At 41.4% G+C, this 24,087-nt stretch overlaps 3 protein-coding genes across 4 annotated transcripts in view; 2 read left to right on the forward strand and 1 right to left on the reverse strand.

The window, feature by feature from the left end:
- Positions 1-1,662, forward strand: part of LOC139566934 (PDZ and LIM domain protein 3-like) — a 30,138-nt gene extending 28,476 nt beyond the window's left edge. Inside the window, exon 7 of the mRNA XM_071388312.1 lies at positions 1,254-1,662. Within this exon, the coding sequence (XP_071244413.1) occupies positions 1,254-1,443 (190 nt within the window). The 3' untranslated portion in view covers positions 1,444-1,662. The remainder of the gene's footprint in view (positions 1-1,253) is intronic.
- Positions 1,663-3,053: 1,391 nt separating this feature from the next.
- LOC139566846 (coiled-coil domain-containing protein 110-like) lies at positions 3,054-8,589 on the forward strand. Of its 2 annotated transcripts, none has more exons than XM_071388168.1 (3): positions 3,054-3,175; positions 5,403-6,921; positions 7,173-8,589. In XM_071388168.1, the coding sequence occupies exons 2-3, from the start codon at positions 5,433-5,435 to the stop codon at positions 7,262-7,264; spliced, it is 1,581 nt and encodes a 526-aa protein (XP_071244269.1). In that variant the 5' UTR covers positions 3,054-3,175; positions 5,403-5,432; the 3' UTR covers positions 7,265-8,589. The 2 variants fall into 2 exon arrangements, with proteins under 2 accessions (XP_071244269.1, XP_071244268.1); XM_071388167.1 differs by lacking the exon at positions 3,054-3,175 and adding an exon at positions 3,396-3,526.
- Positions 8,590-16,962: 8,373 nt separating this feature from the next.
- Positions 16,963-22,029, reverse strand: LOC139566847 (neuropeptide Y receptor type 2-like). Its single transcript, XM_071388169.1, has 2 exons — positions 21,719-22,029; positions 16,963-18,530 (listed from the first exon to the last, which is right to left on the reverse strand). The coding sequence occupies exon 2, from the start codon at positions 18,497-18,499 to the stop codon at positions 17,399-17,401; it is 1,101 nt and encodes a 366-aa protein (XP_071244270.1). The 5' UTR covers positions 18,500-18,530; positions 21,719-22,029; the 3' UTR covers positions 16,963-17,398.
- Between the last annotated feature and the right edge of the window lie 2,058 nt (positions 22,030-24,087).

Here is a 24,087-nt window from a genome sequence, read left to right on the forward strand (position 1 = left end):
CTGCTCTGAGAATGTCATATGAAAAGTTGGTACTGAGTTGCACCCATTTCTTTCAATACTTATTATAATAAGAAGCGTTATAGCCTGGAATCCAGAACCTGTTTTGAGATGACATTCCACTCCTTTTATTTTGTGTCATTCCAAACACAGGAGGCTGCTGAGGGGAGGACGGCTCATAATAATGGTCGGAACGGAGCGAATGGAATAGCATTAAACACGTTTGATGTCTTTGATACCATTCCAGCCGTTACCATGAGCCAGTCCTCCCCAATTAAGGTACCACCAACCTCCTGTGTTGCCGAACAGTATCTTTCTACAGAGAGTTTGCTTAGTTGTGTTGATCAAAAGTGTTTGGTCAGACAAGGAGTGGCAAGGAGTATAATGATAACAGAAACAAACTGGTACCCAAGCCAGAAGAGTTACACCTAAAAAGTTCTGCCAAAAACTAGTTGACCCTTAAAGGTCCAATGTAGCCATTTTTTTTTTAATCATTATCAAATCATTTCTGGGCAACAATTAAATACCTTACTTTGATTGTTTTCAATTAAAATAGTCCAAATAAACTCTAAGCAAAGAGCAATTTCTCAAGAAAAATATTTTTGTGGACTTTCTGGGAGTGGTTTGCGTGGGGAGGGGAAAACTGGCTGTTATTGGCAGAGACGTTTGGAACTCTGTTATTGGTGATGTCACCAGGCAAAAACCAGGCCAAAACTCCATCACACTGAAACAGGCTGAAATTTCAGGCAGTCTTTTTAAATAGCTCTTACACTAAAAGGGCATTATCATAATTCTCACAATTTGACAGTATTATTCCAACCTCATAGTGTAGAAATGTACACTTCCGTTCAAAAGTTTGGGGTCACTTAGAAATGTCCTTGTTTTTGAAAGAAAAGCAATTTTTTTGTTCATTTAAAATAACATCAAATTGATCAGAAATACAGTGGAGACATACTGCACTGGGCTTTGAAACGGAAAGTTGGAATTTGAGTTTGTACTTCCTAATATGCGCAACTCAATATTAGGAAGGTGTTCATAATGTTTGGTATACTCAGTGTACTTTGAGTGGTTAGATGAGGTAGGCAGCACTCTCCCAAATCATTGATGTACTTTTGTAATCTGGCAACCCTGCTCCAGCTTTCCCTCCCCCAATCCTAACCCTAACCAATAGTGGGGGAAATGCTAAACTGACCCAAGATCAGCGTCAGCGGTAACTTCAGCCTACTCCTGTTGCTACCTCTGTTGTTCTTCTATAGGGGCACAGTGGTGAAAGCGAGAGACAAGTTCCGCCACCCTAGCTGCTTCGTGTGCACCGACTGTGACGTCAACCTTAAACAGAAGGGCTACTTCTTCGTGGAGGGCCAACTGTACTGCGAGACCCACGCTCGAGCCCGGACAAGACCCCCGGAGGGCCATGACCTTGTCACTGCTTTCCCCTCGGCATAGGACCCTCCTCACACAAACACGCACACACGCACCATCCTAAAAATCTGCCAGTGAGGCACCATTGATTGTAACTGTTTGTATCTGTGTTCTCCTGTGTTCTATTGTCTGTTTGCTCTCTTTTGCACATCCTGACAGTGCATTTGTTTGTGAATACACTTACATGTATACTATTCTCTTACTTCAAATAAAGGGGTTTTGACTCCATGTTGTGGAAATGCCTCATATTGTCTTTCTCTTCATCTCTTTCCTGAGCTGACTGACTGATAGGCAAACACACTAGATGAAGTGCTGGCTCGTCACAGTGTCACAGAGGGCACTGAGAGTCTCTCAAGGGGGACGACGACGAGGAGCTGTGAATGTGTCACCTTCCCCGTGTCAGCTGTTATTCCTCACAGGGTGTCACGGTGGGCATAAAGGGTACTGTCTGTTTACGACCTGGGATTTGGCGTCCAGCCAGACGGCCAGCGTCAGTGAATGAGTTGTAAGGTCAGCAAGTGTTTGGGTGACAACCGAAAGGGATGAACGCGAGGAAGGACAACTGTGATTAGACAAAAACTAGTGAGATGATAAAAGATGTTTACATGTCTTCTAACAGTTGAGCTTGTCATATAACTACTATGTGCACGAGCGGATCATTATGAGATTGTGAGGAGTCATACTGCTGAAGTGAAGGGAACCTGATCCATGTCGCTCGCCTACATTATTTGAACCTCTATCCCGAGGAGACTACACTTTCCCCGGGTGTTCAGTGGCCATCCCAACAGCTGTGTGGGTGAAGAAATGAATGGATGTGAAGTAGTAGTCTGAAAAGACATGTTGGTTCTGGATGTGTCAATTTAGCCACAATAACAGTCAATGACATTTTGTTTTGCGTGCTCTTTTCAAAAAAGTTAACTCAGAGAGGTGTTGTGTTAGGAGGTAAGTTGACAGTGATGTAGCCTAAATCCCTCCACCAGTTGTGAGAGGCCTTTAAAACAGGGCCTGGCTCCAATTAGCACCCCAAAGACCCCAGCTAAATACCCTCAGCCCTTCGGCCCAGTGAATCAGACTATGATACATTTTCTTTCTCTGAATACTGTATCTTGTGTGACTTTTGTAGGTAACTTTTCCACACTTTTAGATGGGCTCAAGTGTCACGTCCCTCTTTTTCTAGATAATGCCAGTTTCCTCAGTGGGGCAAAACATCATAGACATTTGACAGGGTGAGATCACAGGTAAGTTGATCCCGTTGGCTATAACTGTAATAGGAAAAGGGTACCTTGGCAAGAGTCTGTATTACAACATGGAATAAGGGTGAGTGTTGGCACACGATACAACAGCCCAGTTGTCCATGAAACGTTGTAAATAGGCCTACTATAGAACAATATTTAAGTTGAAGCATATATAAAATATTATATATATATATATAATAGTTTTTGTCTATTTCTGAAAAAGATACTAAGTATATTTATAGATAAGACATGACTTGTTAATTAAAGTGGCAAAAGGCTCACAAACCCCCCAAAATTGAAAAGTGTGTACCAATTGTGTGAAAGAACTGTTGATGACTACATCCAATCAGAGTTTAGCTCAAATTTGAGGGACCTCAGAATTCGGGTTACCATGGTAACCTTACGCGCTGATTTATTAGAGAGAACGAAGTTTAGCAAATCTTGAAACAAATGAGCTACGATTATGAATTCGCATTTTGAACGTGTCATGTAGCTACAAGCAAACGGAGTTCCTGCAGAGGGTAAGTTATGATTTATTTACTTATTGACCATGTTTTACTGTAACGTTAGCTAATTAGCTAGCCAGCAACGCCTGCTAGCTAGCGAGTTATTTAGTTAGCTAACTTTAGCTACGTTAGCAGAAATGTTGATAGCCTTGATAGCTGGAACAATATCTAAACTATCCTAAATGAAATGGCATTTAAGCCCTGCTCATTAATGTTTTAGGTTCCTGTCAGTGAATGTAATTTCAGGCCCATTTCGGGTTCAGGGTTCAAACGTGCTGCCATCCAGCCATCACCCCAGAGATCAGCATGAGAAGACGAAGCTCCTACACACCTGAGGCCCCTCTGTCTCCAAGAGAAGGCAACCAGGTTGAATGTTAATAATGAGGACATATCATGTTCTGCATTTGAATTAGGCATTTTTATGTAAAGACATTGTTCGATGATTGTTATTAAGAATATAGCATAGGCTGTCATGATGAAAGACTTAGTGTACCTCATGCTAGGCCTACTTGTTGGAGAGTAGGCTAATAAAGAATGGCTGCTGAATATGTACAGTTGAAGTCGGAAGTTCACATACACTTAGGTTGGAGTTATTAAAACTCGTTTTTCAACCACTCCACAAATGTCTTATTAACAAACTATAGTTTTGGCAAGTCGGTTAGGACATCTACTTTGTGCATGACACAAATCATTTTTCCAACAATTGTTTACAGACAGATTATTTCACTTATAATTCACTGTATCACAATTCCAGTGGGTCAGAAGTTTACATACACTAAGTTGACTGTGCCTTTTAAACAGCTTCGAAAATTCCAGAAAATTATGTCATGGCTTTAGAAGCTTCTGATAGGCTAGTTGACATAATTTGATTCAATTGGAGGTGTTCTTGTGGATCTATTTCAAGGCCTACCTTCAAACTTTGCTTAACATCATGGGAAAATCAAAAGAAATAGACCTCCACAGGTCTGGTTCATCTTTGGGAGCAATTTCCAAACGCCTGAAGGTACCACATTCATCTGTACAAACAATAGTACGCAAGTATAAACACCATGGCCTCGCAGCCGTCATACCGCTCAGGAAGGAGATGCGTTCTGTCTCCTAGAGATGAACGTACTTTGGTGCGAAAAGTGCAAATCAATCCCAGAACAACAGCAAAGGACCTTGTGAAGATGCTGGAGGAAACGGGTACAAAAGTATCTATATCCGCAGTAAAACGAGTCCTATATCGACATAACCTAAAAGGCCGCTCAGCAAGGAAGAAGCCACTTCTCCAAAACCGCCATAAAAAAGCCAGACTACGGTTTGCATCTGCACATGGGGACAAAGATCGTACATTTTGGAGAAATGTCCTCTGGTCTGATGAAACAAAAATAGAACTGTTTGGCCATAATAACCATCGTTATGTTTGGAGGAAAAAGGGGGAGGCTTGCAAGCCGAACAACACCATCCCAACCGTGAAGCACGGGGGTGGCAGCATCATGTTGTGGGGGTGCTTTTCTGCAGGAGGGACTGGTGCACTTCACAAAATAGATGGCATCATGATGAAGGAAAATTATGTGGATATATTGAAGCAAAATCTCAAGACATCAGTCAGGAAGTTAAAGCTTGGTCGCAAATGGGTCTTCCAAATGGACAATGACCTCAAGCATACTTCCAAAGTTGTGGCAAAATGGCTTAAGTACAAGAAAGTCAAGGTATTGGAGTGGCCATCACAAAGCCCTGACCTCAATCCCATAGAACATTTGTGAGCAGAACTGAAAAGCAAGGAGGCCTACAAACCTGACTCAGTTACACCAGGTCTGTCAGGAGGAATGGGCCAAAATTCACCCAACTTATTGTGGGAAGCTTGTGGAAGGCTACCTGACACGTTTGACCCAAGTTAAACAATTTAAAGGCAATGCTACCAAATACTAATTGAGTGTATGTAAACTTCTGACCCACTGGGAATGTGATGAAAGAAATAAAAGCTGAAATAAATAATTCTCTCTACTATTATTCTGACATTTCACATTCTTAAAATAAAACTAACTGACCTAAGACAGGGAATTTTTACTACGATTAAATGTCAGGAATTGTGGAAAACTGAGTTTAAATGTATTTGGCTAAGGTGTATGTAAACTTCCGACTTCATCTGTATGTACAAATCTGTGTTAAACCCACAAGAATATTGTATTATTGACTATATGGGTCATGGTTAAATGAACGCAACACGGCTCTCACTCATTCCTTGTACTCATTTCAGGTTGAGTGGACCACACCAGTTTCACAGCACATGAAGAAAACACAGCCTCCTCTTCATAATTGTAACAGCAAATCAGGGATATCTTCAGAAAAGTTTAACAATGTTTCATTGATGAAAGAAACAAATGAATCAGAGACGCGTAGAGCATCCTACAGGCATTCACCGAGGGCTTTTGACCCTGACTGCTCCCCAATACGTAGTGGCTCAGGAGACCGAGCTCTCGGGACAGACTACAAATATGAGATGATAGTCGATTTGGAGAATACGGTGGACAGACTGAAAAACGCTCTGGTATCACTGGAGGAGGACAACCTCAGCCTCAACAAGAAGATAAGAGAAAACAAGGCAGAAGACCGCCCATTTTTGACCAATCACAATGTCTCAGGCTCAACAAGTGGCAACAATTCACAGAAAATGGCTGGTGGTCTCACTCACAGTCCCACCTCCAAACTCAATACACACCCTGTCACTTTCAACATGGCCAAAACATACCCAGAAAGTCAAAGGCAAGATACACTATCCAAGATAGGGGAGCCTAGGATTGGAGATATGCTCAAAATGGAGAGCCTATCCTTGGAGGACAGGTGTGTTTACTTGGAGAAAGAGAAACAGGACTTGCAGAGGAAGTTGCGGAAGACGGAGGACTACTGCAAGGAGTGCGTCCGCGAGCTCAAGAGGATCCTCCCAAAGTATGAGGACCTCAAAGCATCGAATAAAACACTGGATAAGCTCAACAAGCAGCAGGCCGCAGAGAACCACAGACTCGTCGATGCTCTTGAGGGCGGGAGCCAGGCAGGGGAGAGATCCAGGGATCACAGGCTGGCTCAGGAGCCTAAAGAAGGTGGTAGTGACAACAGGGTGCGGCTTCAACTGGAGAGGGCCAACGATCTCTGCACCCAGCTCACCCAGGAGAAGGGGCAGCTGGAGGACCGGATAGCCTCGCTGGCAAGGGAGGTCAGCCACCTCACGAATGAGCTGGATATGAGTTGGGCCGAGCTCCATCGGCTGGGGGCCAGGAGGAGAAGCTCCCTTGAGGGGATCACAACTAGGGACGGCAGCCTTCCGGCCTCGTCGGGCAACGAACACCCAGCCGAACGCATCCTGGACAGCGTGGGGAAAGAGCGCAAGGCCATGTCGGGCGCCGTGGCCCATCTCAAAGAGGAGAACAAGACACTACGAGAGAACCTCAAACAGAGCGTCAAGAGGGGCGAGGATGCACAGGGCAGAGCTAAGCAGCTGAGGGAAGAGCAGGCCATATTGGAAAGCTGCCTGCTCACGGTGCAGAAGGAGAAAGACCTGCTTCAGCTGGAGGTGCGGCAGCTCCACCAGGAGTACATCGAGCTCAGCAGTAGCATCTCGCTGCAGCTGAGAGAGAGGAGCCCCATCGCCAGTACCAGGATATTAGCAGGGTCACATGTGGTGACTGATGGTAGTGATAGTGGAGCCAGGCAGCAAGAGAGTCCAAGGCAGCCTCTGAATAGCAGCCCTATTACCAGAGAAATGCTGGATGGCCCTGTAGGTAAGGTTAAAAAGAGTGCATTTTAACAGTTTGTCATTTAATTCAGGTTTATTGAATAGGTTATTCATTTTCATTCAAGGTCATTCAGAATGCAAAAGAATGTTTGAACATCTAGCTACTGTGTCGATTGTATACGATTATTAAATGTATTTAGCTGACAGTAGTAGTAGAGACATCACCACTAGTCGTCCTGGAGCTCATAACTATGTCTTGAAAGACTCTTCTTCTTTCTTCTTCTTTGGACTGTGTAGGCGGAGAGGCAATTGTTCATATAAGGAAGCGTTTCGAGGAGGAGGAGCAGAGAGCCCAGAGGTACAAAAACATCATCAATCAGAATGAATGAGGCTGAAGCTGGATTAGTGGGCCAGGCAGACTGGATGTTGACCTCTACCTCCCATACCACGAGGGGTCAGGAGAGGTGAAGCATCCTGTAGCCTACCGTAGAGCTCTTTGCATCACTTTACCAACAATATGCCCTTCACAAGGTCATGTACCATATGCACTGTACAGATTTTAATTCCCTGATTATATTATGCTTTTCAAAATATTTTGTCAGTGTTATTTATCATTTATAATAGTTTTTAGATAAATGGCATATCAAGGCAATTTGTGGCTAGGGCCGGGACGATACAAGTATTACGATACTCGTTAGTAATGTGGCAAGAAAACTAAACACGAAGCGGATGTAACTTCTTTAGGAAAACAGCCCTAATGTTGGAAACAAACATCATTATCCAGAGTCACAATTTATTTTTTTAAAGCTAAAGCACACAATATTTTACATACGTGGGGATCTTAACAGTCGTAACAGTGGAATTGGGAGGTTAGATGACTATATAAATTATATTAATGATATTCCATTGCGTGTTGCTTTGGATGACTTTGTTAATCATCATTGGGAAACCCTATTAGAATTCCTTCGAGACTCTAAAATGTATATCATTAATGGAAGGATATTTCCCTTAAGCGATAACTTTACATCCATATCTGGCAAAGGAAAAGCTGTGGTGGACTATATAGTTACCCTCCACAACTGTCTATAAACTTGTTTGGAATTTAAGGTGTTACCCCCACAGATGGTTGTAGAATGTGGATGTTTTGACTTAATTTAAGAAAAAAGTAGACTTCCTGATCATTCTCTTTTATTTATGATATTTTCTGTTTCTCAACCAGGTATTACTGTGCATCACCTGGGGCAAAATATACATACCCCACATAGGCCTAAATGTAAGAAAAGAAATGTGCCAAATTATTTTCTGTTCTAAAATGGCATGCAGAGCTCTGGTGGAAGTCATCAAAACTCTGCAAAGATGCCAAGAAACACCATTTGATTTAGCTGTGTGGTATGAAACATTTTGTGATATATATTCTGATGCAAAAAAAGAATACAGCCCCAAGCCCAGGAAAGTTTACAAGCCGAACAAGCCTTATCGGAATGATGAGTTAAGGGATCTATTGTCAGTAATGAGTACTTATTTTTACAGTGTAAAGATAGGAATTACAAGAGAACATTTTAGGAATGTGTTTAAAAGTTTTGCACTTATTCAAACGGAGATATCAGAGAGGGCATTTATTACACCTTGAGGAGATACAGAAAAGAAATCCTCAACAGTTTTGGAGCCAAATAAACAAGTTAGGACCAAAACGACATAAGAATATTCCAATGGAAGAGCGGGGGGGGGGTTGAACAATGATATTACACAGGTACTTAAGGAAGGGGTTTGCTAGTTTGAGGAAGAATTATATAAAGACATATGTTCCCTAAGAACTAAAATGGAAAATACAATGTTAGAACCCTCTTATATACAGTACCAGTCAAAGGTTTGGACAAACCTACACATTTTTATTTATTTTGACTATTTTCTACATTGTAGAATAATAGTGAAGATATCAACACTATGAAATAACACATATGGAATCATGCAATAACCAAAAAAGTGTGAAACAAGTCTAAATATATTTTATATTTGAGATTCTTCAAAGTAGCCACCCTTTGCATTGATGACAGCTTTGCACACTCTTGGTATTCTCTCATCCAGCTTTACCTGGAATGCTTTTCCAACAGTCTTGAAGGAGTTCCCACATCTGATGCACCACGCCATCACTCTCCTTGGTCAAATAGCCCTTACACAGCCTGGAGGTATGTCATTGTCCTGTTGAAAAACAAATGATTGTCCCACTATGCGCAAACCAGATGGGAAAGCGTATTGCTGCAGAATGCTGTGGTAGCCATGCTGGTTAAGTGTGCCTTGAATTCTAAATAAATCACGGACAGTGTCACCAGAAAAGCACTCCCACACCATAACACCTCCTCCTCCATGCTTCACGGTGGGAACCACAAATGCGGAGAACCTCCATTCACCTACTCTGCGTCTCACAAAGATACGACGGTTAGAACCAAAAATCTCAAATTTGGACTCATCAGACCAAAGGACTGATTTCCACCGGTCTAATGTCCATTGCTTCTTGGCCCAAGCAAGTCTCTTCTTATTATTGGTGTCCTTTAGTAGTGGTTTCTTTGCAGCAAATTGACCATGAAGGCCTGATTCACACAGTCTCATCGGAACAGTTGATGTTGAGATGTGTCTGGTACTTGAACTCTGTGAAGCATGTATTTGGGCTGCAATTTCTGAGGCTGGTAACTCTAATGAACTTATCCTCTGCAGCAGAGGTAACTCTGGGTCTTCCTTTCCTGTGCCGGTCCTCATAAGAGCCAGTTTCATCATAGCGCTTGATAGTTTTTGCGACTGACATTTTCCGCATTGACTGACCTTCATGTCTTAAAGTAATGATGCACTGTCGTTTCTCTTTGCTTATTTGAGCTGTTCTTGCCATAATATGGACTTGGACTTTTACCAAATAGGGCTATCTTCTGTATACCACCCCTACCTTATCACAACACATCACTGATTGTCTCAAATGCATCAAGAATGAAAGAAATTCCACAAATTAACTTTTAACAGGGCACACCAGTTAATTGAAATGCATTCCAGGTGACTACCTCATGAAGCTGGTTGAGAGAATGTGCGAAGCTGTCATCAAGATAAAGGGTGGCTACTTTGAAGAATCTCTAAAATAAAAAACATATTTTGATTTGTTTAACACTTTTTTGCTTACTAAACTCAGCAAAAAAAGAAACGTCCTCTCACTGTCAACTAAGTTTATTTTCAGCAAAGTTAACATGTGTAAATATTTGTATGAACATAACAAGATTCAACAACTGAGACATTAACTGAACAAGATCCACAGATATCTGACTAACAGAAATTGAATAATGTGTCCCTGAACAAAGGGGGGTCAAAATCAAAAGTAACAGTCAGTATCTGGTGTGGCCACCAGCTGCATTAAGTACTGCAGTGCATCTCCTACTCATGGACAGCACCAGATTTGCCAGTTCTTGCTGTGAGATGTTACCCCACTCTTCCACCAAGGACCTGCAAGTTCCCGAACATTTCTGGGGGGAATGGCCCTAGCCCTCACCCTCTGATCCAACAGATCCCAGACTTGCTCAATGGGATTGAGATCCGGGCTCTTCGCTGGCCATGGCAGAACACTGACATTCCTGTCTTGCAGGAAATCACGCACAGAACGAGCAGTATGGCTGGTGGCATTGTCATGCTGGAGGGTCATGTCAGAATGAGCCAGCAGGAAGGGTACCACATGAGGGATGAGGATGTCTTCCCTGTAACGCACAGCGTTGAGATTGCCTGCAATGACAACAAGCTCAGTCCGATGATGCTGTGACACACCGCCCCAGACCATGACGAACCCTCTACCTCCAAATCGATCCCGCTCCAGAGTACAGGCCTCGGTGTAACGCTCATTCCTTCGACGATAAACGCAAATCCGACCATCACCCCTGGTGAGACACAACCGCGACTCGTCAGTGAAGAGCACTTTTTGCCAGTCCTGTCTGGTCCAGCGACAGTGGGTTTGTGCGCATAGGCAACGTTGTTGCCGGTGATGTCTGGTGAGGACCTGCCTTACAACAGGCCTACAAGCCCTCAGTCCAGCCTCTCTCAGCCTATTGCGGACAGTCTGAGCACTGATGGAGGGATTGTGCGTTCCTGGTGTAACTCGGGCAGTTGTTGTTGCCATCCTGTACCTGTCCCGCAGGTGTGATGTTCGGATGTACCGACCCTGTGCAGGTGTTGTTACACGTGGTCTACCACTGCAAGGACGATCATCTGTCCATCCTGTCTCCCTGTAGTGCTGCCTTAGGCGTCTCACAGTACGGACATTGCAATTTATTGCCCTGGCCACATCTGCAGTCCTCATGCCTTCTTGCAGCATGCCTAAGGCACATTCACGCAGATGAGCAAGGACCCTGGGCATCTTTCTTATGGTGTTTTTCAGAGTCAGTAGAAAGGCCTCTTTAGTGTCCTAAGTTTTCATAACTGTGACCTTAATTATCTTTGAAAGACAGGGTCCTGAAAAGGGGACTTTTTTGTTGTTGTTGCTGACTTTATATGATTCCATATGTGGTATTACATAGTTTTGATGTCTTCACTATTGTTCTACAATGTAGAAAATAGTAAAAATAAAGAAAAACCCTTGAATGAGTAGGTTTGTCCAAACTTTTGACTGCTACTGTATGTAACCCATACTTAAATGAGGAGCTGTCTGTGGCAGAAGTTAAGAAGGTTATTGACGCTGCAAAAAATGGGAAAGCGTTTGGCAAATGAAGTTTTAAAATCCCCTAAATGAATTGACGTCCTACATGATTTGCTCCAAATTTGTTTTAGGTACATTATACTGCCATCCACTTTGCATAAGTCTATTTTGAATCCCATTCCCAAATCTTTAAAAAAATGACCCGAGAGTGCCACTGAACTATAGAGGCATAAGTTTATTAAGTACGGTTTATAAATTATATTCATCCATCCTCAACAATAGGCTAATGACCTCTTGGAGGATCAGAACATTCTGGTGGAAGAACAAAATGTTTTTTGTAAATCCAGAGCCTGTATAGATCCTATCTTCTTAGTCTGTACAGTAATCAGAAATAGATTACACGAAGAGAAGCCTACTTTTGCATGTTTCATTGATTTCCAGAAAGCTTTTGATTTTGTAAATAGGGATATTTCAGCCTATAGTTGGTTAAAGACCGGAGTTGATGGGAAGTTTGATCACGCAATCCAGTCTCTTTACAAAGTACCAATTTCCCTGTGTGCATGTTAATGAATATCGTACAGATTGGTTTCCCACACCCTCGGGTGTAAAACAAGGAGACGCCTTATCACCGACATTGTTTGCTGTGTTTATAAATTATTTGGCAAAAGAAATGAAACAGTTAAATATTGGAGTGAGATATGATGATGAAGTGCTAAGTATATTTTTGTATGCTGATGATATTATTTTGATGGCAGAAACTGAACAAGACCTGCAGAACATGTTATTATGGGCAGTCAATTGGTGTGAAAGATGGAGACTCATGATCATCCAGACAAAAACACAGATAATGACTTTTAGAAACGAGGTACTAAGATAAGTGTTTTTCAGTTTTTTTCTTGAGTTTACTAGCAATTATTAAAAAAAAATTTTTTTTTATTGATGAACATATTACCTTTCTATACGGAACATCTGTCCTGGCTGACTCAGGAAGTAGAGCTCTTGGGGGAGTTATAGGAGAAACAGAAACACTCAAAGATATTAATTATGCTACGTATTCCAAACTGTATCAGACATGCGTGTCCTGTTCTGGACTATTCAGCAGGAGTGTGGGGTGCTAAGAGGTCTTTTTTAATGAACATGTCCATAACAGAGCTGTACGTTACTTTTTAGGTGTCCACAAGTGCGCTGGGAACCCTGTGAGGTGAGATGGAAGGCATGCATGTGAGACTTTGGAATAGACTGTTAGATATGCCAGAATAGCTAGTAAAGTTTTTCAATGGGATCTATCCATAGGGGGAAGCCTGGACAACTGAAATGTCTGACCTTTTTCAACAGTCTGACTGTGAACATCTGTACGAAAACCAAATTAAGGGAGACATAGATATGATGCAATATGGGGGGGGAAATGGGTGGAGGAGATTAATTATAAACCCAAATTGAGAACCTTTTGTTAAATTAAGGGTGAATTTGTGTGTGAGAGAGATATATTATGTATAACCTACCTAAAAGCAAGAGATTGCTATGTGCACAGGTAAGATCAGGGATATTGCCTCTGTGTATTGAAACAGGTAAGATCAGGGATATTTCCTCTGCGTACTGAAACAGGTAAGGTCAGAGATATTGCCTCTGCGTATTGAAACAGGTAAGAGCAGGGATATTGCCTCTGCGTACTGAAACAGGTAAGAGCAGGGATATTGCCTCTGCGTATTGAAACAGGTAAGATCAGGGATATTTCCTCTGCGTACTGAAACAGGTAAGATCAGAGATATTGCCTCTGCGTATTGAAACAGGTAAGAGCAGGGATATTGCCTCTGCGTACTGAAACAGGTAAGATCAGAGATATTGCCTCTACGTACTGAAACAGGTAAGATCAGGGATATTGCCTCTGTGTATTGAAACAGGTAAGAGCAGGGATATTGCCTCTGCGTACTGAAACGGGTAAGATCAGAGATATTGCCTCTGCGTACTGAAACAGGTAAGATCAGGGATATTGCTTCTGCGTGTTGAAACAGGTAAGATCAGGGATATTGCCTCTGAGTACTGAAACAGGTATTGTGGTGAAATGGAAGAGGAAAGACGATGTAACTATTGTGACCTCGAAGAAATAGAGAATGAAACTAATTTTATCCTCTATTGCCCTTTCTACCACGACTTATTCCAGAAAGCACACCAGATATACCTTGACATGGCATTATGTGGCTGAGCGATGAGGATAAACTGAAATGTTATTTTGTTCATTGTGTATTTCCATTTGCGGAATATTTAGATAAAGCCTGGAATAAAATAAAAAGGGCTACCTATAATTAAATTATAAACATATTCAGCTTCTATGTGGTAAATGGCACGTGTGTATAAAGATTGTGTATAGGCTTGTCTCCCATAAGAATCTTCTCTTTGTGCCAGACTGGGTTCAAATACCTTCCGTTTCTATGTTATGTATGTATTTATGCGTATATATATATACAGTGTGTATGTCTGTACATTATTGTACTGCTCTAGAGATATAATTCTTGTTTGGATAACCTTATTTACTATTATGTATAGATTTTTACTTTACATTTTTTCACTCTTTATGCGATGCGCAATGCAGAGAACACTAGAAGAAGAATGATCATTTTAATACCACAGTGACTTATTGTAATGTTTGTTTATGTGTCACTTAATCCCATAAGGGATGGGTTGCCAATTGGCGATTTGACACACAAATAAAATGTCTTTCATTCATTCATACAGAAGGTTTTCAAAGGACCAAAGAGACTGATCTGCCTCATGTTTGAAATTTTGCCATCTAAAAAATATTGCGATACTGGTGTCATCCCGGCTCTATTTGTGGCTGGGGTGCAGCACATGCCCCATGTAGTTTCATTTGGAGAAGGTAAATATATTTTTGAACAGCAGGGGGAGTTGTTGTATCCAGTTGTTGTTGAGCCACCTCTATTAGGATCTATTAGACCTCAAAAAACAAAAAGGTTTAACCAAACATTGAAGGGGTCCTCACAGTTTATGTTGGTAGTATGTAGTCTGCTGTATGCACCATTCATACTAACATGTCTAATAAGCATGCACTGGGCATTACAATCCAGTTGGTGAGGTTTTACATTTGATTCCCTTGTTTATAGTCAGGCCTAGCATTATAGTGTTTGCTATTTTGCACCCAAAGACCCAATAAGTCTGATGGAAACCCACCCATTGAGTTAACACTTTATTTGGATAGTCTGTAGAGCATCTACAGATGGACTATCAGTAACATGTCAACTAACTACTAAACTTAACCTTAGCCCTTTTCCTAACCCGAAACTTAATCCTTACCCTAACTGTAGCCCTAGCAAGCAGTTGCTTATCAGTAGATTGTTTGTTGATAGTATAACGATCTGTAGAGCATCTACAGATGGACTATCCGGACTATCCAAGTAAAGTAACTCCTTATGGTTACACAGATGGCGGATGAGCACATTGTCCCTCTGTATACCCTGCTAGCCATGCCATGTCAATCAGTGTAGGGCTTTGTGGGACTGTACGACTCATGACTCACATCTCATAATGTCTCGAGGCTTTCATTCTTGTCCGTTACTCATCTGTCTGGCAGAAAGACAGTTGTAAGGTGTTGTCATCAGGACACTTATACTTAGCTACTCCTGCCAACTATAGTCTATTTAGTCATTTCAGAAAGTAAGAACCCTCATTGTTTGACAGAATCAATACTCATTTCTCTGATGTGTCTTGGAAACATATTTTTGACCTTCAGACATGAATTCTTTCACTGATGTAACTGATACTGTTATTTCATGCTACACTCAGCATGTGATGTCATCAAATACTTTTTTTTATGTTTATCTGTCATGAGAAAATGTCAAATGGGCCTTTTGATATTGATGCTGTTTCACAAATACTCATACTAGCCTATAACTCCCATTCTGGCCACGGTTCATAAACTTTGACTTCAAAATGTTAGCCGAGCAGTAAGTCATCAACTTCACTGTTTGCATCCTAATGTAATTCCATAGTGAACAGACCGAATCAAAAGGAACATTACATAAGTCTTAAACCCCATTGCTCATATCCTTCAGACTTGATTTAGAACGGGGGTAGCTCCCCCAGGTCCGCTCTCTGTAAGCCGCAGGTCAATAACTTTCGACAGCCTGATAAACCATTATTGGCTTACGTGCTGAATGGCCCATGAATGAGTTACTAAAAACAGAGGCATTGAACCGATCCCCGCAATACAACAGTGGTGATGGACTAAGAAACAGGAAGAAAGGGCAGCCTCTTAAAGGATCCAGAAATATAGTGAGGACATACACTATCGGTAATTAGACAGTTTGCTGCAACCAAAGGCGAGGGAGGGGTTCCGGATCTCTCGTGGACTATCTAATAATATAGCGTACATATATTAGTTTGTGCCAGAGCTGCAATATACACTGAGTGTACAAAACATTAGGACCAACTTCCTAATATTGAGTTGCACCCCTTTTTCCCTCAGAACAGTCTCAATTTGTCGGGGCATGGACTCTACAAGTTGTCGAAAGCGTTCCACAGGGATGCTGGCCTATGTTGACTCCAATGCTTCCCACAGTTGTGTCAAGTTGGCTGGAAGTTCTTTCGGTGGTGGACCATTCTTGATACACACTGGAAACTCGAGTGTGAAAAACCCAGCAGCATTGCAGTTCTTGACACACTCAAACCGGTGCGCATGGCACCTACTACCATAACTCGTTCAAAGGCACTTCAATGTTTTGTCTTGCCCATTCAACCTCTGAATGGCACACATACACAATCCATGTCTCAGTTGTCTCAAGGCTTAAAAATCCTTCTTTAACCTGTCTCCTCCCCTTCATCTACACTGATTGAAGTGAATTTAACAAGTGACATCAATAAGGGATCATAGCTTTCACCTGGATTCACCAGGTCCAAAAGGCTCCTTTAACAGCTTCTACCCCCAAGCCGTAAGACTGCTGAGCAATTAATCAAATGGCCACCCATACTATTTACATTGACCCCCTCCCTTTGTTTTTACACTGCATCTACTCGCTGTTTATTATCTATGCATAGTAACTTTACCCCTACCTACATGTACAAACTACCTCGACTAACCTGTACCCCGGCACATTGACTCGGTACCGGGACCCCCTGTATATAGCCTCGTTATTGTTATATACTTTTGTGTTACTTTTTACTTTAGTTTATTTAGTAAATATTTTCTTAACTCTATTTCTTGAACTGTATTGTTGGTTAAGGGCTTGTAAGTAAGCATTTCATGGTAAGGTCTATATACCTGTTGTATTCGGCGCATGTGACAAATACAATTTGGTTTGAATTTGGAAATGTCAGCACTGACACAAAGCTTGATTAAATTGATTAGTCAGTTTATATTATTACATGCTGAGTTTACAACTATTAGGTGTCAATAAATGACAACCTGCCTTCTGAACTAATGTGTTGTTTTGCACCTCAGCTTGTGATTAAAGCACATCTATCAAAATAAGGCCTCAGAATCCATCTGGAAAGAAGAATACCTGATCATTAATTATCAACATAATTTACTATGGTAGCATTCACAAAGGCAATGTAACATTTTCGTCCCACGATCAGCATTTAAATATCAACACTTGCATGTGGCCAAAATAGTTTGTTGTAAGAAGCATATCAAAACAGCAAGTTTTAAACAGCAGTTAAATATCACATGGCACAATTCAGCAATGCATTTGGCACTTGCATGAAATTGATCATTTACACATTTTGAACACACTTGGTTCTTCACTGCACCTTTTGACAACAAACGGATGTAAAAAAGCGGAACGTTTTACCCATAATTCACTCTTACAGTGGGTTGCACAGAACAGACATTAGAGTTGATATTATGAATTCAGACTTTAGTCGCTTTGAAATCTGTATCGCTCATGTCCTTTTCCCTCAGTGTCTTTCTGCTCATGATGTTCCTCGACCCAGAATTGACAGGTTGGCTGCACTTACACACTGACAGAAACGCAGTCCGGTAGTTGTTGTTCATCCACCCATAGAGGATGGGGTTGACGAAGGTCGAGCACATGGCCACGATGTGGAACATGGTGAAAAGCAGCTTGAAGTCTTTCATTTCCAAGACACTGTTGTCAATGTCAATGGCCAGCTGGAAGGCGTGGAGAGGCAGCCAGCTCACTGCAAACACCACCACCACGATCACCAGCATCTTAGTGGTCTTCCTCTTGCGCTGGTGGCGGTTGTTCCTCCCTGCCGGACTCACATGGTTCTTCAGCTTACTCCAGATGCGGATGTAGGCAAAGGAGTTGATGGCCAGCGGCAGGCAGTACTGGAGCAGGAGCATGGAGATACTATAGATGGTCCCGTCCATGCCGCTCCCTGGCCACTTTTCCGTACAAACCTGAATGGACTGCTCGGGCGAAAGGTCAAACGTCCCGTACTCCCGGAAGATGGCGAGCGGGCTGGCCAGGACTGCGCTTATGGCCCACGTCATGATGATGACAGCGGCGCACATTTCCTTGGACATCTTGGTCTCCAGGTGGTAGACGATGCTCCGGTGGCGGTCCAGGGCGATGATGTTGAGCGTGATGGTGGAGACGTGCACGGCCATGCCTTGGGAGAAGGGCAGCATGAAGCACAATGCCTGGCCAAACCTCCACTCCCCATGGAGAGTATTGATCAAAGTAAAGGGCAGACATAGAGTATTCACTAGCAGATCCGCCACAGCCAGGTTCACGATGAAAAAATTGGTGACGGTGTGCAGAGTTTTGAACTTGTACACCACGTATATCACCAGGGAGTTTCCGATGACTCCGAACAGTATGATGGTGCTGTAAGCCAGGATGAGGATCACTTGCACTCCCACCAGCTTGGTGCTGTCCTCCAGGTCTGGAAAGGTGTTGCGGCAGTTTGAGAATTCACAAGCAAGTCTAGAAGAATTCGCCCAATCCTCCATTGGAGTTATGTTTACTTGACTTTCAGTATCCATTGGTATCGTTCCTCTCCGGGCCTCAAAAATTCTGCAACAAGAGGAGGGAGATCATTTTGACAGAGGACATACATTTGTTTAAAAACATTTTTAAAGCTCCTTGCCTGCTCATATTTTAGACTGCAGTGAATGATGTCATTGTTGGGAGGTTTAAAGACCATTGTACAAGCTGCTAGCCTCGTGTGAGGCATACCTGTTTGATCATCAAAGTGCAACATCGAGGGCAGGGCAAAGACATGAGGTGGGCCTATCACAGTGACTCATCGGACTCCAGAGACTAGTTGAATTTCGCAGCATAGAAATAACAATCGTTCCAACAACCTTTTTCTATTTTTTTCTCTCACCCCCAAGCCACTGAATAAAATATGACTTGTGTTCTCGCTCGGTTGTTTTACAGCACATTGTAATAAGGATCACCTGACAAACCTAGTTTGTCTCAATACTGTATATATTTATAGATTTGATATTTTACCTTTATTTTACCAGGGAAGATTAAATATCTATTCTACAAGAGACACCTGGATAACATAGCAATACACAAAATGTCAGATACATTTACAACATAACACACAAAGCACTGCATTTTAAAAACATACATTTACACATTGAGCATGCAAGATGCTTTGGGGAGGTGTGGTGCATCTAGGGGTGAAAACATTGATATCCCCCCCCACTTCACTTTAAACCATAGTTTTTACCCTAGCTTTAAATGCATTCAAAGAGACGAGCTCCTGCAATTTCATGCCCTTTTATAGCTTGTTCCAAGTAGAAGGGGCATGAGAACTGTAACTTTCTTTTTTTTACCCAGCTTTGTACGGGCCTTAACACAGTCATGTGAGTGTAGGCGATATAGCTGTAAATCAGCTATACGATTACCTACACTGCCGCAGGGGATTGCTCATCCTGTATCATACTGTTGCACTTTGATGATCAAATAGCCAAGGGTCATCTTACCTACCGCTATAGGTTTAAATACACTATATATATATATAAAACTTGACTGGCCTGCACAGAGCCCTGACCTATACCACATCGAACACCTTTGGGATTAATTGGAACACAGACTGCAAGCCAGGCCTAATCGCCCAACATCGGTGCCCGACCTCACTAATGCTCTTGTGGCTGAATGGAAGCAAGTCCCCGCAGCAATGTTTCAGCATCTAGTGAAAAGCCTTCACAGAAGAGTGGATGCTCTTATAGCAGCAAAGGGGGGATCAACTCCATATTAATGCCCGTGATTTTGGAATGAGATGTTCGACAAGCAGGTGTCCACATATCTTTGGTAATTGAGTGTAGATGTAAATGGACTATCAAATTATGCATAGCCTGCATGGGAAAAATATCGAAAATCATAAAACAAATCTCAGTGAAAACCCGAGGGTAGTAGCCTGTTCCAGTATTTGTTACTCTTATTGTTCCGAGATCATGTCTCGTTTGTGGCAATCGTAGTGTAGCCTATCATTGATAAGTGTCTAAATTGGAATGCAGTGACTGTACAGTAACATGCTATACATGACGTCAGAGCTCAGGTTTTCCGCTTCACAGTGCTGTATGGGTTTTGACTGACAGCCGTTATAAACTTCAGCGTGCGACAAGAAGATGCCCTCGTCCTAATTACTTTTGTACATTTGTTGTTCTCTGAGTGAGGGAAATGCTGTAAATTGAGAGGAGTCGATGTGTTATGAAAGATGAGACATTGAGGATTATAATAAATACCCATGATGTCATACAGGCAAACCACACCCATGAGTCCATATGTGCAGTTCACATTTCCATATTTGAGAACTCATGTCATTTCCAGTATCAACGTTTTATGATAGCTATGTTCAATCCACAGTTACAAGGATGACATGCGTTTAACCCTGGATTGGCCTGAAGAGAATGAGCCTATGTTTGTTGTATTGTGAAGAGCAAGCTTTCAAATGATGCCCATCTGATGGTGGGGGACACAGGTCTGTGTTCCAAACAAAAACACGACATGTGTGCTTGCTTCAGTTCCTCAGTGGCAAAGCTAGGAGAGCTCAAAAAAAGCATCTCATAGTTGAAGGCTCTTTCCTTGAGTCAAGTGCATTGAAATGAACTAGGAGCTGTGCACAGTTTGGAGTGGTGTGTGGCCACTTGCAGACAGACACCAGTTAAACCTCTCACTCAAAACCTTGTAATCGTGTTTTCTTATCTTGCACTCCAAAAATGCACTGCATGTTCTTATTATGTTACTGAATGTATCCAGAGTACTTTCAGATTTTGCTATTGACAAATGCTGTGAAAAGTACAGTAAAGTTCAAATGCACATAAATTCCAAAGTGTAATGTTTGGATTCAGTCTTGTGTCCGGTGAACTGTTGTGACCTCACCTTTTTGGTCTGATAATTTCGCCATAATCTCCAACGTGTTGTCTTTCAATTGCTACCTTGGTCATGCATAAGCAAGCTTTTTATAGTTATTTTGTTAGAAACATTTAAAATGTTGCCCTATCCACATACACTCTGGAAATGGGCCTAAGGGGTATTAATGAGCAGCATGTCCTGGTGTCTGTAAATAAGAATTTGTTCTTATGACCTATTCTTAGGATCTGCTGACCTGCCTGTTAAAATAAAGGTTACATTAATATCAATAAATTAATTTTGCTGTAGATGTCTAGCTGGTATTCTAACTGGCAGGAATCTTAGGAGTGAACTTGGGATTTTAAACAGTCCTGCATGAATACGTCTTGGCTGACAAATGTAATTGTCACTTGTTCCCATTCCCATGTCAATTCATAATAACACGTTACTTGGAACTCATACCAAAAATTCCTATTGCTTCCTGTGACAACTGAATCAGAATGAAGAGTAATGATTAAGAGTTGATATACTGGCATCCTGCATGATATACCAAGAAATAGACTAAGTCTACTTTGGAAATCATTCACAACATCTTAGTGCATTCTATATGATTTTTTTTCAAATTATTATGAGGAATTTATGTCTCACATCATAGGCATTTTATGACTTTCCTAATTCAATTGCATTTGTCTACAACCTACAGAAGGTTGGAAAATATGACATTTCCCACCCCAAAAAGGTATTCAGAAATGTTGGGGATGCTGTAGATGTGATATCAAGATTATAGTTGTAGCCTACAAAACATATATAGCATACAGGCTATACATTTGATTGAATTCTTAACTCAACATATATTTTCCCATCAGCAAGTAACTGCTATAGAATAATCCACTCACCTTGATCTGCAACAAACGCATTCGTTATACTTCAGATGGTACCCCTTTTTGTCAATACATTCTTTTGAAAGGTTCTCATCAGCTTATTAGTATTTGAAAATGAACATGAAATAATTCCCTATATTCAAGTTGCACCATTTTTTTTAAATCACCACATGTCCTAGATATCAATACATTTTATTGTATCGCACGTCAAGTAGTAGACATATCTAGGAAACTAGACAACAAGCCGCTGACTAACTGAACGGTGATATATATTGGCAAAACTCCACGGCTTTTTTTTTCTACGAGGAATGTGCGCAACAAGAGAAGAGCACTGCGTACGCTGTGGACTCCTGTCTTGAAAGGAGCGCATCTTATGTGGCCAGTTTCGAGAGGGAGGCGGGGAGGATGAAGCGCGCTGAATGACAGTATTACCCTGACAGAAATAAACATTGCCCCGAGGGAGAAAGTCTATGCCATAAATTATTTCGGATCCATTTCCAGTTCAAACAAACAAGACACAAAAAGATATCCCAGGGGTAAGCTACCTGGGTCATTCCACGAAATGAGACCCTTTTGCGTTGCTTTAATATTTTAAGTAGACATTGTGCAGTCATATTGAATTTATATTATGATATTAAATTAAGTGCCCTTTAATTTAGACCACATGGGAATTTGGTTGTACCAGTTTTGTCAAATACAGTTATTTTGAATGGTTCTCAGCAACGTATCAGTAGTTCTGTATGTAGTTCTGTTCTTGAGCTGTTCTTGTCTAATGATGTTCTGTATTATGTAATTATGTTTCATGTTTTGTGTGGACCCCAGGAAGAGTAGCTGCTGCTTTTGCAACAGCTAATGGGGATCCTAATAAAATACCAAATACATCAGTCTTTTAACATGAATTAATTAATAATTCCCTTTTCAAGTTACACGATTTTATATCACCCCTTGTCTGTGATATCAACACATTTTTATTGTACATAGACATATTTAGGAAGCTACACAACAAGCCGCTAACTATCTGATTGGAGATTACAAAGAGGTAGGCGCGCAACAACAAGAGCATGCTGTGGACTCCTTTGAAGGAGCGCATATTCTGTGGACAGTTTCAAGAGAGAGAGGGAGGGGGAGATTATATGAAACGCGTTAATGACAGAGAGGGGGTGTAACCCTGACAGAAATAAATTAAGGGTTAAGGGTGTACTATTAATCTCGCCTGGGCGCCCATGTAGGTGTGTTTCACACTGGCTGAAAGTTGATTGCATTTGATTTGAAACCGGGCTGCCTTCCAGGCATGAGCCAGGAGCCCAGCTCTGTCTGATGCAGGGTTCTTGCATCATGAAAATCCTGGAAAAGTAATGGAATTTTAAAATGGTGTTTCCCAGGCCTGGAAGAGTTTGGGGAAATTATCGAATCTGAAAAGTAATGGAAATGAATTTCATAATTTCTCATAATGTATTTTATTTAGCCACAGTTTTAAAATATTTAATCAAATAAAATTCAACATATCAGCCAGGATCAGAATAACACTAGTGCATCTATTTGAGCACATCACCTCCATAGTGCCAGACTAGTGGGCAATTGCTCAAGGAGAGCAAGCGAGTCGGACATTGCAGCAGCAGGTAGGCCTAGCCTATAAAATATGATAGAGAACAGATTAACTAGGTAGCCAATTCAAAACATATCTTGTAACCTCTAGTTAACGGTTTAGCTATTATTAGCATGTATTTATCTTTTCATCATGTTCCAAAAAACTTTCCACCAATACTCATGAATAAGGTCATAAAAAGTTGATTTTCTTTTTTGAACGATTCATATGATTAATTTAAACAATTACTTTTGACTAAACTAAGCATTCACTTCACCATTGTATTAGTTGGGTTTCGGTTCAATCGCGGTGAACATGAATTTTAGGAAAAAAACATTTTTGAATATGGGCCTTCAAAACTTGTTTTGTACAGTGCCTTCAGAAAGTATTCAGTATTCTAAAAATGTATTAAATAACAAAAAATCCTCAGCAATCTACACACAATACCCCATAAGGACAAAGTGAAAACAGGTTTTTAGAAATTGTTGCAAATATATTAATCATAAAAAACAGATCACATTTACGACCATGAGGTCAAAGAAATTGTCCGTAGAGCTCTGAGACAGGATTGTGTCGAGGCACAGATCTGGGGAATGGTACCAAAAAATGTCTGCAGCATTGAAGGTCCACAAGAACACAATGGCCTCCATCATTCTTAAATGAAAGAAGTTTGGAACCACCAAGACCACCTAGAGCTGGCCGCCCGGCCAAACTAAGCAATCTGGGAAGAAGGGCCTTGGGCCTACAAATCATGACAAAAACAAAGTGATTAACCAGTCATAACTAGCCAATGGCAATG

Source organism: Salvelinus alpinus, chromosome 39 (assembly GCF_045679555.1).
Source record: "Salvelinus alpinus chromosome 39, SLU_Salpinus.1, whole genome shotgun sequence".
Taxonomy (NCBI): domain Eukaryota; kingdom Metazoa; phylum Chordata; class Actinopteri; order Salmoniformes; family Salmonidae; genus Salvelinus; species Salvelinus alpinus.

Bases quoted from the DNA above. Each gene is read 5' to 3' on its own strand.
- LOC139566847 (XM_071388169.1), bottom strand. From the start codon at position 18,499: ATGGATACTGAAAGTCAAGTAAACATAACTCCAATGGAGGATTGGGCG.
- LOC139566846 (XM_071388167.1), top strand. From the start codon at position 3,467: ATGAGAAGACGAAGCTCCTACACACCTGAGGCCCCTCTGTCTCCAAGA. The intron at 3,527-5,402 runs GTTGAATGTTAA...TACTCATTTCAG, and splicing joins CTCCAAGAGAAGGCAACCAG to GTTGAGTGGACCACACCAGT. The intron at 6,922-7,172 runs GTAAGGTTAAAA...TGGACTGTGTAG, and splicing joins AATGCTGGATGGCCCTGTAG to GCGGAGAGGCAATTGTTCAT.